General features: G+C 47.4%; 1 protein-coding gene across 4 annotated transcripts in view; it reads left to right on the top strand.

Annotated features, from left to right (window-relative positions):
- PHACTR2 (phosphatase and actin regulator 2) overlaps window positions 1–18955 on the top strand; it is a 951421-nt gene that overhangs the window by 848999 nt on the left and 83467 nt on the right. For all 4 annotated transcript variants that reach the window (XM_069607614.1, XM_069607616.1, XM_069607613.1 and 1 more), the window contains one exon: window positions 14222–14277. In XM_069607614.1, coding sequence (XP_069463715.1) covers window positions 14222–14277 — 56 coding nt within the window. The remainder of the gene's footprint in view (window positions 1–14221; window positions 14278–18955) is intronic.

Here is an 18955-nt window from a genome sequence, read left to right on the forward strand (position 1 = left end):
GTCGGTTGGAGCGGTGGCAGGAGGTCTTCCGACAAACTCCTCCTTCGCATTTTCAATCGTCATCGACGAGAAGAAGAAACGCCCAGTAAGTTCTTTACTTTTCAGAGCACCCGGCCGGGGGATACCTTCCCAGGTTCCTCCCGGCCAGGAGGAGCGTTGATCGCTCTGTCAGCGGGGATTGCCCTGAGGTGCCCGTTGGGCCTAATAATTGTTCCGGAGTTTTCTCCGAGAGTCTCCGTAAGGGGCCTGTGGATACCAGAGCACGCTTCGAGGCCCCTCCTGTGGGGGCTGTTTGTAGACCCAGTTCTACTGGGTCGTGGGTTACCGGAGCTTGCTCTGAGGCCTCTTTCGGCTTCCCTCAAGAATAAAACCGGGGTGCGCCCCGTGGCCTTGGGTGGGCTTGGTGGCACCGAACGGATGTTCGAGGCCCGCGCGGATAAGTCTGTTACCGGACCTGTTTCTGAGGTCCCTCGTACAGAGGCTAAAGCTACCAACAGTTCTGAGAGGCCTGGCAAGGCCTTATCGGTGAAAGCTGTTTCTCACCGTTCCCGCTCTTGCGGCGACACCAGTCCTGTTGAGGGGGCAAAGAAGGAAAGTTCTTCTTTTACCGGCAGTGCCGAGGTCCTTCATTGGAAGGCTAATTTGGCGGTTGGTATGTCGCAGAAACATTCCAGGCCTCATAGTATCGGCCCTGCCGAGGTCCCTTATGTTAAGGCTAAAGTTAAGACCCCTGATCCACCGACGGGGACCCCTACCTCACTTCCTCACGTGCCGCGACGGCCACGACCGCGACAGCCATTTTGGGTGCTGCCCCTACAACTATGCCATCAGCCTCAGGTGTAGGGCTTGGTGTCATGATGCCTACCTCCAAGGAGCCAGGTCCGACCCAGCGACCCCAGAGGCAGGCATCATTTCCCCCAGGGGAGTGCCAGCGGGCCCAGGCTGGGGCCCTTTGGACGCAGTCCTGGCGCCTTAGGCGCCAGGCTCATGTTGGACCTCTGTCCTGGCGCCTTAGGCGCCAGGCTCATAAAGCTAGACATGTGTGCAAGTGTTTTCATGTGCACTTACCTGATGCAGACCATGCTGCCACATCCAGGCCCTCTTGAGGCCTGAATGGAACTACTTTACCTGTGGGACTACTTTCCACCCGGGTGTGGTCGGGGAAGGATACATACCTGATCGGAGGAAGGATACACACTTGGGACTTCTTCCAAAGCTATTTAAACCACACCCGATCAGCAACTCACGCTTTGCGTCGTTCTGCTCCTCGCAGCTGGACGCTCACCGTGTCAGCTCCTGCTTCTGGACTTCAGCCACGCCTGTCAGCATCCTGGGTCACCTGCAAAGGGAGACAAGAGACCTTACCAGCTAAATCTGCACCACGGAGACATCACCGACGATCCTGAAAGGGAAGACATTATTTTTTAAAAGCATTTCGTTACGATCGCTGCAGCGCTGCGTTTCACTCACCTTTCCTGGGTTCCTCCATCTTCAGCAGCGATCATCCGGATACACAGCCGCTTCCCAGAGCCTAGAGAAAAAGACAAGAATAAGAGGTGAGAGAAGGAAGGGAATAAGACTTACCTCATTTCATTTCGGGTCTTGCCGCTTCCAGGCATTTTCCGGACCCCGGCCCCTATGGGGAAAAAAGTCAGACATTGAATGAGCATATGCAAGGTCAGTTCCCGAGCGCTCATCCAGAACTAACCTGCCATTTACTGGAACTGGAACTGCACGTTTCACTTCGGGTCGGTGCCATATCCCCAGCATTCCGAACCCTGGCCCCTAAGAGGAAAAAAGGACATAAACATTAGCGCTTGCTGCAAAAAGACAATGAACATTATTATTAAGCTTGGACTTTTGAACTTGCAACAGAACTTTTACAGAGCCTTACCTGAATAGTCAAGCTTACCTGAACTCCCATCAATCCTCAATCCAGTGAAGTAACTGGGTTTCAACGCGCCCCTGCATCAGAAGAATGATGGAGAGCTCATCCTTCCTGACCCTAAGGTGAGACTTCACGGGGAATCGTGGAAGGGTATCGTGGAGGGTTGGAAGAGAGTGGGAGGCTTGATCATAACTCAGTCAGTAGGTAATACTCCCTTTTCACGCACAGGGGAATATTCCTGCGAGCCGCAGAAGCCAGAGTAGAGGGCCCTTCCTGTCCATCTTCAGAGTCCTGCGCTTCACCATTGAAGAAGCATCAGCACTCGAAGCCAGACCTGCGCCTCCGTGGGAATCAGGTGAGCGTTACACTTGGTTCCGTGGGTGAACATAGAGTCCCTTGTGCGCATCCTTATCGGCCAGTTTATGATTGGAACGCCCGGATGTCCCTTCTGCACACTGTTTTGTTGCCTGCGTGTTCGGCACCATTGATTTATGTGGATACGTCGGTGGAGGGGCCGGTGTGGATCCCTTCCCCGTTACGTCCCTGGAATTATCCTCCTCATGAGAGGCCGCCTCGGGTTCCAAAGCAGTCCCCGGAGGAAGCCATTTTTGGTAAATTTCAAAGGCTCATGCATACCGACCCCATGAGGGAATATTTCAAAGGGCTTTTAAGGGAGATATGTCTACCTGCGCCTCCGGCGCCACTAGTTCCTCCGGAGGTTCCGCCGGCGCCTCCCTTGCCTACGGTGCCTTCCCCGACTCTTTGCCTTTGCCCCATTGTCCCCCATGGACAAGGCAGCGCCCGACACGGCTCAGCAGGATCCTGACCTGTCGAATGATGCGCAAGGCGATCAGGACAACAAGGACCTGCCCCGCTCTATTAGAGCTTTCCATGACCGGGTATTGGACATGATGGCATTCTTAGATGTTCCGGTACCTGAGGCACCCGCTCCGCAGGAGGGTGTGCTTTCTGGGGCGTTCACCCTGTCTCCTTTGGAGCGTACCGGCCTGTTCTTGCAGAAGGACGTTCTGGCCGAGGTCCGTAGGGTCTGGGAGAAGCCACACTCTGGACTTTTCGTCAATAAGAAAATTGATGCGCGATACAGGCTGCATTCTTCGGAAGAGGTGGCCCTGTCATCTTGTCCGCCCCCCTCTTCCACAGTGGTGGCTGCGGCCACTTTGCAGTCCAGGCCTGCAGCATCATCTTCCACGACGGCTACTCATGTTCTGGGAAAGGAGGATAAGCTACTTGACTCCCTTGGGAGAAAATGTTTCGCCAACTCGGTTTGAGGAGTGCATCCCGGTCGAGAAGCTGGAAGACTTTAAAGCGGGATTATCCAACGCCTGGGTCTTAGCCCAGGATCTCCTGGAGGCTGCTGCTCATCACATAGACACCTTGGTTCGGGGCCTTATGCTGGGGGTTGATACCTCACGACAGGCATGGCTGCATGCCACTAAATTCTTGAAAGAAGTGCAGGACAAGGTGCTGGACCTTCCGTTCGATGGCAAGGAGCTCTTTCATTCTACAACAGATGTAGAGCTCACCAAGACGAAGGATAGCACTCAGACAGCTAAGTCCTTGTTAAGACCCCTTTCAAAACCCAGAGACCATTGGTGCAGAGCCCACCGTCCTCTGGCTTTAGGGGCTTCCTAGACCGGAAATCTCGCCGAGTGGCTACCCCTTTGGGGAATAACCGCCGTAGGCAACAACAGACTTGGTTTTTCTCCCGCTCCTCAGCCTCCTCCTCAGGTTCAGGTGCCAACACCACCAAAAAACCTACAAAATGAGGGTTCTCTGCGCTCGCACGAGACCCCGGTGGGAGGACGCATTGCGTCTCATTGGGAGGCATGGCAGACCATCACTGAAGACAGATGGGTCTTGTCAGTCGCTCGGGCGGGCTTCCGCTTACCCCTCGGCCCTACCCCACCCTTCAACCCTCCTTTTCAGCTGTCGGGTTCACCCTCCCTCAAAGCCGAGGTTCAGAAACTTCTGGACCTCAGAGCTGTGGAACCCGTTCCCCTTGGGGAGCGAGGGGAGGGCTTCTACTCCCGGCTGTTTACGGTGCCCAAACCCAACCAGGCTGGCCTGCGCACCATCCTAGACCTTTCCCAGTTCAATCTTTTCCTACCCCAAGAGAAATTCAAGATGATCACACCCAGCCAGATACGGTCCTCCTTGCAGAGGGGCAGCTGGCTCAGTGTGGTGGATCTTCATGATATGTACATGCATATTCTGATTTGGAATCCACACAGGAGATATCTCTGTTTCTCTCTGGGAGAGGAACACTTCCAGTTTCAGGTGCTTCTTTTTGGCCTCAGCTCAGCGTTGCATGTCTTCACGAAGATGATGTCGGTGATTGCGGCCTATCTTCGTCTGCAGGGTATACATGTGTATCCGTATTTGGACGACTGGCTCTTACGCAGCCCTTGTCCGTTGGAAGCAGCGGGCAATCTTCAGTCTCTCCTTCAGCTACTGTTCCATCTTGGGCTGTCGGTGAACTGGCAGAAATCTTCTATGACCGTCTTGCAGGACCTGATTTTCCTGGGTTTTCGCTGGAACACGATCGACTGCAGACAGGATGGCGGATCTGTTAGCCACGTGTCAGATGTTCGCGCAGTCGGAGAGCATGTTGGCCTGGTGGTTCCAGAGGCTTCTGGGCCTCATGGCCTCGTGCGTGTTGGCTCTTCCTCTTGCTCGTCTCAAGATGAGGCGAACCCAGATGGCTCTTGGGAGTTCTTGGCGTCAGGCTGTGGACCTGGCTTCCATGAGAGCGGACCTGGAATGGTGGTCATCTCTCAGCAACCTGTCAGTGGGTGCTGGGTTTCAGGACCCGGTCCCTACGGTGACGATCACGACGGACTCCTCCCTCCTGGGGTGGGGTGCGGTGTTAGATCCTCTTCAGGTCTTGGATCTCTGGTCGCCTCAGGACAAGTTCCTCCATATAAATCATTTAGAGCTTCTGGCAATCTTGCTAGCGCTCAGGGCGTTCAGACCGGTCATAGCCAACAAGGTGGTCCACATACATACGGACAATGTGGTGTGTATGTATTACATCAACAAGCAAGGGGGAACCAAGTCTCCTCCTCTCGTGGACCTGTCCATCCAGATTTGGGAGTGGGCTGTGCTTCATGGTGTTTGGCTGCTTGCAGTGCACATCCTGGGCCAGCTGAATGTCACAGCGGATGCCCTCAGCCGGCGGACAGTGGTCAGCTACGAGTGGGAGTTGAAGGCGGAAGATCCTCATGGATTTTCCTGCGTTGGGGCACACCGGAGGTGGACCTCTTCGCTACGGTGGTAAATAAGAAGCTTCCTGAGTATGCCTCCAGAGGGGGCCTGGGAGCCTCCTCTCTGGGGGATGCTCTCGAGATTCCATGGCACAACATGAGAACTTACACCTTCCCGCCTCTGCCTCTAGTCCATCGAGCAATTTGGAAGCTGAAGAACTCGGTGAACTGTTCCCTTCTGCTCATAGCCCCGTGGTGGCCGGCCAGGTTTTGGTTCTCAGAACTTCAACACCTGTCGGTGTATCCGCCGATCAGGTTACTAGTGAACCCGATCTTCTTTATTAGAGGAAACGGCAGATGTGGCACCCCTTCCCACAATCGCTCAGCTTGGCGGCATGGTGCCTGAGTTCAAGTTTTTAGAACATCTTAACTTGTATGCGGATAACATGCGTATTATCCAGGCAGCCAGGAAATCCTCAACTAGATCCCAATACAGAAGTAAATGGCTCAGGTTCTGTCATTAGTGTTTGGAAAAACAGTTGGACCCAAGGGGGGCTACGATTGACACGGTACTGTCCTTCGTATCCTTCTTAGCAGAGTCGGGTGTTCACGTTCTGTCATGCAAAACTTACCTTTCAGCGGTCTCCGCTTATCTTTCTACGGACCAATGTTCTTACTCTCTGGGTAATCCAGTAGTTAAGAGGCATTTTGCAGGCTTGACACGCTTCTACCCTCCAATTCGTAGTCCGCACCCACTTGGGATCTAAATGTAGTCCTGACGACGTTGTGCCACAAACCTTTTGAACCAATGGCCATGGTGGACCTCAAGTACCTATCCTGGAAAGTGTCCTTTTTGGTCTCCGTTACGTCAGCGAGGTGGGTGAGTGAGCTCCAGGCCTTGTCGGTGGAGCATCCCTTTTTTGATCTTTCACAAGGATAAGGTAGTCCTACGGACAAATCCTGCTTTCCTGCCAAAGGTGGTAACTGATTTACATCTGAATCAGTCGATCTCCCTGACGGTCTTTTTTCCGAACCCTACCTCAGAGGCAAAAAGTTGTCTCGATGTCAGAAGGGTTCTTAAGTTCTATCTGGACAGGACTTCTGAGCTTAGGAGTTCTCAACTGTTTGTGACTTTTGGTAACTCTCAAGGTAAGCAGGCTTCTAAGGCGACTATTTCCCGGTGGATCACTGCCTGCATTACGGAGTCTTTCACCGTCCAAGGGCTGAAACCTCCTAAGGGTATTCATGCACACCTGGTGAGGGGCAAGGCAGTCGGGGTTGCTTTTCAGAAATATGTCCCCTGGGAGTCCATCGCTAGGGCAGCTACTTGGGCCTCCCCATCTGCTTTTTGTAAGCATTATTGTCTTGACATGAGCTCAAGAGCTGATGCTCAGTTTGGTCAGGCTGTATTGAAGAACCTTTTTCAGTAAGGGGTATTTCCATCCACCCGTAGTTCCTGTTAGGAGTGCTTGGGAATCTCCCATAAGTATGGAGGAAAGGGGACAGGACGTAGGAGTTATAACCAGGTTACTCACCGTAGTGACCACCTTACTCCTAGTCCCTAGTCTCCTTTCCTCCATACGCCCACCCGCCGTCGCCTCTAATAAGTTCCTCTGTTATTGCTAATAGGTCTCTGACTGGGCGATGCGCAGGACGGAGCCAAGGTGGGCGGGGTTACAGCCTCGTGCCGGGCCCCGCGCAAGAAAGAGAGGAAGGACACATTTTTAAAAAATAATTTTGGATGCTTTTTACAAAGTGCTCCGGTCCCGTCCCACAAGACGGAGAGATGTCCCTTAAGTATGGAGGAAAGGGGACTATGGACTAGGAGTAAGGTGGTCACTACAGTGAGTAACCTGGTTATTGTAGCCTATGCAAAGCACGTGACTCTAAACATATACAAGCCACAGAAAGACTCTCACTGTGCAAGTCATAGCTTTACTCATACACGCGCACACATGCACACACACACACACACACACACACTCACTCTTCTGGGGGGGGTTATAAGGAAGGCATGGTATCAACAGTAAGACAGACACAAGTGACCACAGTTCAACAGTCTTTATTGAACTTTCACAAGGGTGTGATAAACGCCTATCTAAACCTAAATCTACAGATGGGAGCAAGCTATAACCATCAAATCATAATAATGACGCAGTCGTAGAGTCTTGTCAAAATAAAAGGGACTATACTAAAATAAACTATTGCTAATCCTTAACGCTAATTTACAAATAGTGTGTGGTGGTGTTAATGAAAAAGAAAAGTGTTCACAAAATGATACGTTAGGATGTTTGGGCCGTTGGCCTCCCTTCCCCACGTTGTCAGCATGGGGCAAGGCAGTTCACTCGAGCAAAGCACACACTCTGGCTTCTTCCACACAAGGACTCAGCTCTATTTCCAGCATCAGGGCCTTTTGTGCCCAAGTCTCCTTTCTCATCAAAGTCTCTTGATTCAGAGGGCCTTATATACAAAAAAATAAGATACACAGTTCTTTTCTTCTTACAAGTATTGATCTCGGGTGCTTCACCCTGGATCCCCCTCAGCTGGGCTCAGATCCCTCTTATTTTACAATCATTACTGCGGATCCCCCTCTTCCGGGCTCAGATCCCACTTTTTACAAAGTTTAGAGAATATTTGTTTTCTCGTGTGACTTTCAGTTCACTCCGGATGCCCCTCAGCCGGGCTCAGATACTTCCCCTTTTCAATCAGTCTCCCTCAGCCGGGCTCGGACCAATTGTAGTTCACCTTGCTTTATCGAAGACTTTCGAATATGCACAGGATTTAGCTTGCCCCGTTGCAGGACCACTTTGATACAAACCTCTTTCCAATTATATTTGTGTCACTCATCACATGCGTTTCACCTACTGTCCTCTTTGGATTTCTTCATACAATGTTTCCGCTTGCAACCTTGGTTCAAACCCAAGCTGGTCTGGTATCAGTCTCTCCGACTCACCGGCGGTGCTGTCTTTACTGGCGCTGCTTTGTTGTAGGAGCCAAGGACAGTACCACGGCGGCAATCGCTCCTCCTTGCCCTGGTTATTGATGCAGGAGAGCCCTGCATACCTTCGATGCACAGTGTAGGTTTGTTCAGCTTCAGTTGCCTGTCTTAAGCTTCTTTCCAAGGTTCGTGAAAGGAACGGTTTTTAAAGGTCAAGGGCACTTCCCTTCTTGCAAACCTCTCTGGTCTCGCCGTCTTTCTCCTTGTATTAAACTGCCATCTTGGAACTGCTGTTTCCTCATGTGCTTTTCCTCGCTCAGTGTGCTTTCAAGTTCCGCCTTTTATCCGTATGGGGAAGTGTGATGAAATTCGGGTGTGTAATGATCAGTAATTGCCTGACCTTGCTTGACCATTGTATTGGGACATGACTGGTGTACGCCTCTGGTATTAGTCTGGTGTAGCTCACAGCGAACTGTCCATGAGAAAGTGTTTGTGTTGGGAAAGGGGGCTATGGTGGGGCGGGTTCCTAGGTATCCTACCTGGTATGATGGGGAAAAGGTGTAACAGGGAAGGTGATACCGCGTCCCACCGGTGCCCCGCTTCAATCCCCGAAGACCCCTCATCCAGGTGATCCTCCCACACTGGTCCACTTGCAGGAACTGGATCCAAAAGCGATGGCTGTGTCCGTGTCACCTGGATGACAGATCCTTGGGGATTAGCGGGTGATGCACCTTCAGGTTTCCCACAGGGGCTTATGAATTTTTAGAATTACAGGTGGTGCCTAGTCCGCAATCGAGTGCTTTATATGGAGTATTAAAAGATGTTTACCACATATTTCAAATCTAGGCATTGCAGGGGTTGTTTTGGTAACATCATTATCCTACATCAATGGGTACCCACAGTGCTCTACATATTTGACTCCCCAGATTGTTTTTTTCTGCCGACAGTTTGGTCGTGAGAGTAGCGATTTGAAAAAGGACCCAACAACAAGCAGACACAACATACCGCCACCACCACAAGCAGGAACACCCTTTGCAGGCACCCAAGACCCAAAACATGTGTTAGGGTCAGGTCATATGAAAAATGATTTATTTTTTAGTTCAATTTTTGGTCAACGTATTTCTGGGACCGACCGCTCTGGTGGAAAATAGATCCATGTAAGTTTTGACCAAAGTACAATACCAAATTCCTGTGGCATAACACCAGGAAGGTATATAATTATCGTCTCAAGAGACCATGTGAAATTGCTTTTAAACGCATGTCAAAGGTTCAAACCAAAAACCCTTAAAAGCTTTAATCAGCATGGTTGGGCTGCCGACCCTTTGGAGAGCACCAAACTGAGTACATCTCCAGCACCCCACCAAAGACATAGTGAAGGTTGAGTTGATGGGGGAAGCTTCAGCTCAAAGAGACCAAATTGATTTAGACTCCTTAAACTAAGTGGCTTCACAAAGTGTGACTGTTTATGCTTCTGAACCCACGTGTCCTCCCGTCCCTCCACACTCTCCTCACCTGAACTTCCTGAGTTGTCTGTATCTAGTAGATTCCGCCGACTTAGGTAGTCTATTCCCTTTTTTGGCAGCACTTGCCTGTCTCGGAGTGAAGCCACAGTGACTGCTGACTGAACAGCCGTCCCGGGACTCCTCTTCCGGGAGCAGGCTGGAAAATAAGAGAAAAACCCACACGGGGGGAAAAAACCCTTAGCCGGGAGATCGTAGGCAGGCGAATGTCCAAGGCAGAACTTGCCGTTATGAAGAAGTGCCAAAATTCGCCGGAAGGATGACGAGGAACACACTCCGGTAGCTGAGGAGATAACTGCAGTCGAGTAGAGAAATCCCTACGAGGTAGGGAACCGGCAGCCATGGAGGAAATGGGACTGCCGAACCACCAGGCCCAGAGAACACGGCCCAGAGAGAAAGAAGAAGTGAAAAGGGAAAAACAGGAGGACCGCTAATGAAGAGGGTAGCGGTAAAGGAGAAAAACAGGACCCGCCGCCGAAGCAGCAACAGAGAGGGGCAAGGGAGAATACCGGGATCGCCAAAAGATCGGCTAGAGAAAAAGGAAGAGGGAAAAACCACTGCCAGAGGAGAAAGCAGAGAGAGAGAAGAAAGGTAGGTAAAGCGATTCGCTAGGAGAGCGAAAAAACAAGCCGGCACCAAGATCCGGAGCAGAGCCGAAGCGGGCAGCGAAAAACAGAGCGAAGGAACCAGGTGAGCTGGAGCGAGAACCAGCTAGGTTGAAACGCAGCGACTGCCAGGAGGAAGGAGAATTTAACTCCTGGCAGCCCTGCGCCCGGCCAATGGGCCTATACCAGAAACAAAGAAGGGACTGCAATCCCTATCTGCCGGTTCGCAGTCTCCAACGTGGAAGGAGCCGCCAACCGCGGTGGCGATTGCAGATGACACAAAGTTCCTGCCCAGCCACTCCCCGTCTTCTGAAAAGTAAGCCCAGGAGACACCATATGGTGTGCAAAAGGCTGGAGCATGGCCAGTGCACAAATCACTGCCTAAGCGTGTTGGCGTTCATCCCACCCAACAGTCAGGAAATTTGGCCTCACAAACAAAGGCCTGCATAGAGGTAGGGGAGAGCTCCCTGTCAGGGATCAAGAGTAAGACTCTGACACGGAGGCATGTTGAATGATTGTTAGACTTTTATTTCCAGAAAATAAGAAGGGTTGGGGAAAACCTATCTATCCCTAATCCTAAGAGGGCGTTTCCTGCCTCAACAAAACTAAGGAATCTCTGTCAGGTTGTTAAACAAAAGGGTGTCCTCCGTCCTGTGTCCAAAAATCCTAAACTGACCCTTACACTCTAAACTCAATATAAGTTGCACAAGGGCTTTCTGGTTAGCTATAGATGTGTAGCTTGCTTCAAATGTTCTTAATATAAAGTCTTTATATAGTATTTGTATTTTATTTGAATTTTATAGAGCGCTTTACTCCAAAGTGCTGTACATAGCATCAGGCAGTACATAACATGAGACATGATAAACTTTAACAACCATTTAATTTAACCAGAGTGAAGTAAGTGGGACTTAAGGGAGTCCTGGAACAAAGAAAGCACTGATAGAACAAAGAGAAAGAGGAAGGGTGTTCCAGTGAAGCAGAGCAAGAAGAGAAAGAGAACAAAAACGTGTCTGCGCACAAGGGGGATAAGGAGTGACAACGTGAAATTGAGAGCAAGAGCGAAGAGTGCGAGTGGGGGTATAGAATGAAACCAGAGAAGAAAGGTAGTCCGGAACAAGACCATGAAGAGATTTAAAAAAATGTAAAACAGGGTTGGAAAGGAAGCCAGCCAATGGTGGAGAGTGATGAAGAAATAGTCGCAAGTGGACAGAAGAAAAAGTAAATGAATAAAGGCTTTAAAAATAGATTTGTGGGGCGCCAGACGAGTAAGCAGGAGACCAAAGAGGGAAGAACAACAAAAGAAAAGGCGAGAAAAAGATACAAGGTTGGTAGCATCGAAGTTAGAAATTGGCAGATATAGAAATCCTGTTAATTTCATGCTTCCAGTTAGCTTCTTTCAGAGAGGCTGACGATCAACCCGATATATATATTTTTTTTATATATAGGTTTGTTTTAAACAATTACATTTTCGGCAGTGATAACGTTCTTATGACAGACAGAAAGGAGCGCTTCATAGGGTGTAAACCTTTTTTTTAATCCTGTGTTATGAGAGATAAACTAACAAGATGTGTATAAGGTCATGTATCAACAAGGATTTGAAAGACCTGTAGAAACATTTACTAGAGCTAGTCTTTGCTGTTAAAGGGGTCGGTAAGATAAAGGTAAACTAAGATGGAGTACCGATAAAATATGCGAGAATGAGCAAAAGTCCAAACTATAATCAGTTTTGAGAACCAAAGCTATACTAATACAACTATAATTAAACGAAGTTATGAAAAGCTAATCTGAAATAATGTTTTTAAGGGCTTTATAAAGGACATCAAGGTTTGCGTGGGACGGACATCCACAGGAGAGAACAGGAATTATCTAAACCAGGGCCTTGGAAATCAGGCAGCCCAGTTAAAACGAAATACGGAAGTGTAGTGGAAGGCACTGGAGGTGAAAATAAATAGGAGTAATGTATGCACATTTGTGCACACCTACCACAAACCAAGATATATATTGAAGAGAATGTTCTAAAGACACCAGAGAAAAAACAAAGGGCCTAATGTGAGTTTGCATTTACTGTCAAATTCGTTTACCATTACCACCAATCGGTCCTGTGGCAGTACCACAGGATTACGAGTGGTGGTAGGGTGGTGTAAATCCCGAATTTTGGAGTGCACATGACTCCATGGGGATTTTTGGCAGACTTGCCATGAGCGTTAACACTGCACGGTAAATCCGCAAGCTGATTTTTTTAAATGTATTTATTAATTTATTTGTCTTGAAGTGGAGGATTGAGATCCATCATCATGCTGGCGCTAAATCCTCCATTTTAAGGACACGCTCCAAATTCCACAGTGCGGTAAGAGTGGTGGTACTTCCATTACCACCAAAACAGTGGTATAACCGCATTACCACCACTTCACCGCACCACCAAACTCGTAATGAGGCCCAATGAACTGAAAGAAGAGCTTTTGCCATTCAGCCTCGAATTAATTAATGCTTTAACACTAGAATGCAAGTCTTGAGAAGGAAACGTTTTAATATGTTACACTAGACTAGAGACCTCTGGGGAAAAAAATATGATGAAACAACTATTGAGATGGGATGGTGGATTCAACAAAGAATCTAGCGCAGAACCTTACACACGATCTGGGAGAACCAACTTAGAAGAGCTCTCCTCCAAGTAGTATAGAGACGAAAGGCGGTGCTGGACTAAAGGAGGAAATGACAGCCACAAAAATGTGGTTTTAGAATGGTTCAACTAAAAAAATGTGGCGAAATTCAATACACTCTGCACCAAGGGAGTCCCTCAGGACATGGATGTCAACCAAAGACAGCACCCTTAGATATAGCCTGGTGTCACGACTGTATCACTACATAGCCATGCAACCCCCTCCATCACGTCTCCCAATGATTCTATGTAGAGATGAGATTGATCCCTGTGGCGTTGAGCATAGCATGGAAATGAGACCTGACACAAATGGATCCATCTGGACAAGTGTTAATCACGTAACACATGCATGGTGTCTTTTACCACCTGAATGGTTTCTGAATTTGTGCCATGACATGGATAGAACCGAGACTGAGAAGGCATATTTCTTTTTAGGGAAATCTGCTTCATACAACTTGTTAACATGGAGCCTGGACCTCACTGTATGGTTATTCAGAAGATGCTAATGTCTACACCACCATTACACCCTTTAACATTAGGCTGTTGATATTCACTGAAATTCGTCACACAGCATGCAAGCCTATCATAGATTCATATTATATAAGGCTACTTACTTGTAATGGACACTTTCTTATTACCGGTTGCACGCTCCTGTGCTGCCAAACTTACTGCACTGTGTAGTGCAAACAGACATATACTGTTCCCCCATCGATCATGAAATAAAGATATTAATATAGTAGAAAAATAACCTTAATGGGGTCATCGGTGTTTGGGCATTGGATGCAGTTCAACGTCATAGGTGACATATTTGGAAAATGCTGTGGTAGACGTTGACTTTATCCAAGTTGAGAAAAACAGGTTTCTATTTCTTAATCTAAAATTAGCTAGTGCACAGCACACAAATGTATAAGTCCTATTAAGTGAAAGTCTACAGTTGCATTTAGCTGATGATTACCTTATAGATCAGCATAAAATTAAGCCTGTTAACAAGTGTTGCATGAAAAACTAATTTCTTCAAAAATATAAGTGAAAGTCGAGATCCATTTCAGCAGTGGTGTGACAGTAAGTATAAGGTTTTTGGGGTAAGAAGACCCATGCTAAAATCTTCCTCCATTTCATGTACTTTATGGATGCTTGTATTGACTGAGATTAATGTGCTTGGAATGAAGTCATTTGATGGTTAAGGCCAAGAAGCGGTAGTCGCAGTTTGGATGTAAATCTGACATTTGTGTTGAAGGCAAGTTTTGGGAATACGTCTAACTATTATTTTCTTTTAAGTGATTGATTGATGTGCTACCTGTGGAATGAAACAGGCAGTTAGTGTTAGTTGTGCATGCAGTCTTGTGTTGGGAGCCACAAACCAATGACGTGTATGCTTCTATCACAGGAGACTCAGTCAGAGGCCCACCACCGAGGAGCTGGAGCAGAGGAATATCTTGAAACGTAAGTACCTTGCATTAGCAAAGTTTTATGTTTTTTTATCCTGAGTAGGTTTGTGCAGTTAAACACAAGTTGGGACATCCTTTTGGTACCCAGTGATAATAGAGAATACAATTACAAAGAATGCTATAACAGTGAAACAAACAGATAAAAAAAATATCAAACACTTTTAAAAATAGATATGGGATGGATTAAGGGGGTAAAACGGGTGGGAATGGGGTTGGGGCTGGTTTAAGTACAAAGACAAACCAGGGATCTGGGGGGCGGACCAAACCCCTAAACAAATGGGGCTGAGTTATGGTTGACAGATTTGCCTTCCTGGGACCTTTAAGGGATAATGCCTCCTTATCAATAGGCTATACAAGCCCTAAAATCATGGGCCCTAATTCACAAAGAATTTCGTTTCCAGGAGAAAAATGCACTGGCTGCAAATTGTGTTTGCATCCACTTGCACATTTCACACACTTAGTGATTGTAAAGAATAACACATGTGGCACAGGCAATTTGCTCTTACAACACTTTACCTGCAAATGGGCCAGATTAACATTTAGGAATGCTGGAAGTCCCTTGTAGTCGAAAATAAGATGGAGGCAAAAAGTTAAAAAAAAAGATATGTATGTGTGTGTGTGTATATATTTATATATATATATTTAATTTGGTTGGTATTGTCAGGGCACTGCAAGAATTTTTAGTATTATATGGTAAAGTGACATTTTGCTGACCCTTCACACGACTCGTCCTTCTCAGGGACACATTCTAATGATGATAAACAATTAAGCGCATTGTGATGGCACTTCCTGTGGGCGGGCTCATCATGAAGTTGCCTATATTTTATAATGGGCATGGTGTACACTTTATCGTGAGATTTCTATCATTGTTGCCAAGGGAACATTGAATGTTTTGCTGGTCATTGTCAAACTCGGGTCAAGCGATTATCTCCAGGTGCATTTGTGCACACTGTGTATTAAATATTTTACCAAAAGCGTTTGTATTTCACTTAACAATCATGCTTCCTATTAATGTCGAAGAGCCTAAATCCCTAAAATCAATCAAATACAAGTGGTTTGTATTGTTAGTGATGGGAGATTATTATATTTATGTCCTGCTATACTTCTCTCCAATAATCAGTCTAGGAGCTTATCGTACTGAGCCCATAAAGTCTTAAAAACCGGGGAATTAAGGTGTTAGAAAATTATAGGAAACTGGCACCAAAAGTAGACAGTAAGTACACTTAGAAGGACAGTATGTGCCTGGAATAAATTCCAGCTCATCGCAGCAATTAATAGAAACGATGTAACCAATAATGGTCGCTGTTATACCAACATTTTCAAAGCGCAGAGTGAAATGCAGAGGTTTATTATGCTAAATATCTGATAAATCACTCTTACATTTGACAAATTAAAATTACAATCTTGGCTCTAAAAAGTTCAGGTCCTGTTGGGGGACTGGGGAACAAATCTCTGTTCAAAGAGGTTACTCTGCAAGTCACTTTGACGGGAGATTGCAAAGCTTCCAAAGGTTCTCATATAGGAAAACATTGGGCCAAACCCGATAGATATGTTGGGATGATAGGGAAAGTAAGGTAAGCTCTTGTTTTACCCTATGAGTGTAGCAGAGGGGACAACCAGCCATCGGAGACACCGCTGGGAAGACTCACAGTCTAGGGTTCAAGAAGCAAGGTGCCAGAAAAAGCTTGTTGAAAAGGGAGCAAAAAGCCCTCTCCAGGCAATAGTGAACAATGATGGAGGAAGGTCCATAAATCCCCACTACTTCCGGAATGCCTGCATATGTAACAAACGACATGAACAGGACCACAGGGGCAAGTTCTCACTAGGCTGGTTGCAGCAGATTTGGCTCCGGAACAGCGGGTGCGTAGGTATGTTTTGGTGTTGGGTTTCAGATTGGCTAGCTACAGTTGGGGCCTCCAATTAGAGGGGACTCAAACCCACAACTCAGCAATGACCCAGACGAAAAGGATCACCAACAAGGACAACACCTAGGTGGAATGCTCACAAGGCAGAAGACTCAAAGACTGTGGCAGAAACATGGAGATAGCTCAGTCAGCAGAGTTCCATTTAAGCTCAGGGGATCAGGAAAGAGCAGTCAGCCAAGTGCAAACTCATGACCGGTCCATGAATCGAAGGAGGTGGCCAGAACATCACCAGGCTCGAAAAAGTGGCAGCATTTTCCCCTGAGGTTTCCTGCTAGGTAGCCTCTTTTCTTCAGAACCGAGTCAGCTGTGTCTGCTCGGAAATTGCTGAAGCAGCTACGGTGCCGATTGAATATGGAGTTCCGCAAGGAGCAAGTCTTTCCCCTTGTTTCTGTAACATCTTTACAGCCCCATTCTTTGTGATGCTTGAGCAAGGAGGTATCTGGTTTATATACTTTGCGTATGATACGCAATGTATCATCCTCCTGACCGGTGACTACGCACAAGATGAAGACTGTATAAATAAAGCATACACATGTATCGAAAATTGGATGGTTATGAATGGACTGGCTTTGAACAGGTCCAAGACGGAACTGATGATTGTGGGGTCTCCTAGTTTGATCTCCAAGCTGGACCCTCAGTATAGAAATTTTAACTTGCAGAAGTAAAGATCAATACCATCAAGAAAGTAAAGTCCCCTGGGGTGATCCTGGACTAGCACCTCTCCATGAAGGCTCATGTGGGGAATGTGGTCTCTGGAGCCACCTACTATCTAAGACTCTTTGCACATTTGTGACCCATGATCTCACTAACTAATGCAGAAACGCTAGCAAGAGCCATAGCAGGTGCAAAAATTGACTATTGAGGTAGTTTCCTGATGGGCATTAGTAAAACTTAGATAAACCGGCTCCAGATAATCCAAAATGGGGCCGTGAGGGTTTAGCAAGACGTTACCATGTCACGCTAGCCAGAAGAACTTTGCACTGGCTCCATGTGGAGGCGAGAATTCATTATCGCCTCCTCCTGATCACTACAGCCTTTTGGGTATTATGTCCCGTTATTTGAATGAACTTATTATGTTCAAGACCACCTCCCTATCACTCAGATCAAACGAGACAAAAATGCTAATGATTCCAAGAAGCAAATCCAAAAGGGCGGAAAAAGGAGCTTTTGCCATAGAGGCACCGGCAACTGGAACAGCATGCCGTTGGAACTTAGGCTGGAAACAAAACTAGAGCCTTTCAAGAAAAAGTTCAAAACCTGGTTGTTTGACTAAACTTCTTGGCTTTTGCCCCTTCTTCTCTCTGGCTGACCCCCGTTTATGTTCCATGTGTTTGTCTTGTCTGTGCTATCATGCCTACGGGTCCTTTGCTGTGTATTATAAGTTCAGTGAAGTAAAGACTAGAGATTGAGTTGGAGTGTAATCAAGCCACTCGATTTCCTGGCTCAGAAGACTGAAGGCATTTGGGCAAGAAGGTTTTACCCGGGAGGTGATACTGCAGTGAAGGGCGATGTTCCCTGAACAATCATTCCAGCCAGCAAGGGTGATGGCAGGAAGCAAAGGAAGAGCCCTGGGCAGGTTTTCACCAGCCATCACAGACCCGGATGCAAGGAGAAAGGGTCCAGCCAGTATAGCCTCATCAGGATCCTAAGCCACTCGCCTTCATCAGCATTCTTCCAGGAGTTGAGGTATGGATGTGAGGAATGCCCAGTCTCTCCCATTGCTCCCACGCGCCATACAAGCTGAGCGATCATACTGGGTGTTCATGAGAACTCTGAAAACCTAGTTGTTTACATAACTGCAAGACTGCTTTGCTGATTTCATCCCCCTACTTTGGCCTGCAGACAAATGGTATTCAGTATGTCCCGTAACTATGCATGTGTGTAACTGGAACTGTAACAGTGCCTTGATAAATAAGATAATACATGCACCCTAGAGCTGGCCAAAGCCTGCCCACCACTTCCATTCAGACCAGTACACAAATCCCTTGGCAGTCAGCCAATTAGGATGTCCCTGAAAACCACTAAACACACAGGACTCCCACACTAGGTGTTCATTTGGTAGTCTAGAGGACATCAACCCAGTCTACACTGTTTTAAATTACAACTGAGGATGTCTTTGTGGGCTCAAGATAAGCCAACATAAGCAAAACTGCTGTTTTGGCTATGCCTCCTGGGCCACAATAACACAGGGATGGCCCTGAATATACTGGCTTTAAGTAGGGATTAGAAAAATGGATTAATACCCCAGTTTCTGCCAATTAGGTGCATTAGGGTACTGATGCAATAAAAGTGGCTACAGCCCTCATGTAGTAAAAATCATATCACAGCTGCCTGCTGCATATCACACTTTTAGAGTGATGGAATGATTCTGGGTCCGCAATCAGGCACTCAAAAACCACCCCAGCCCTGCAACAAATATGGGATATTACGGGAAGCACAACAGGAAAGGATTTTGATGGCAGGGAGATTTAAAATTTGTAAAACCATTGACGGTAGCAAAAACTGTAGGAGACACAGAAGGTTAGGGAGCCAGAACACCAAAAGTGAAATTCAGCTCTTAACAGTAACAAATGGGAGCAGAGGGCGGCCATGCGGAAACTCCTACCAACAGTTGAATGTATGTTACCTCTATCACGGTGTCATTGATGAACAATGAAAATCATAGGAACCCTTTTCCCATCTGGATGTCTATGTGCTGTGTGTTGTCTAACTTCTTGATGGGAGTATTTGTGGACAACTATCGAAACT

The sequence above is a fragment of the Ambystoma mexicanum genome, chromosome 4q, assembly GCF_040938575.1.
Source record: "Ambystoma mexicanum isolate Mex_15411 chromosome 4q, UKY_AmexF1_1, whole genome shotgun sequence".
Classification (NCBI taxonomy): Eukaryota; Metazoa; Chordata; class Amphibia; order Caudata; family Ambystomatidae; genus Ambystoma; species Ambystoma mexicanum.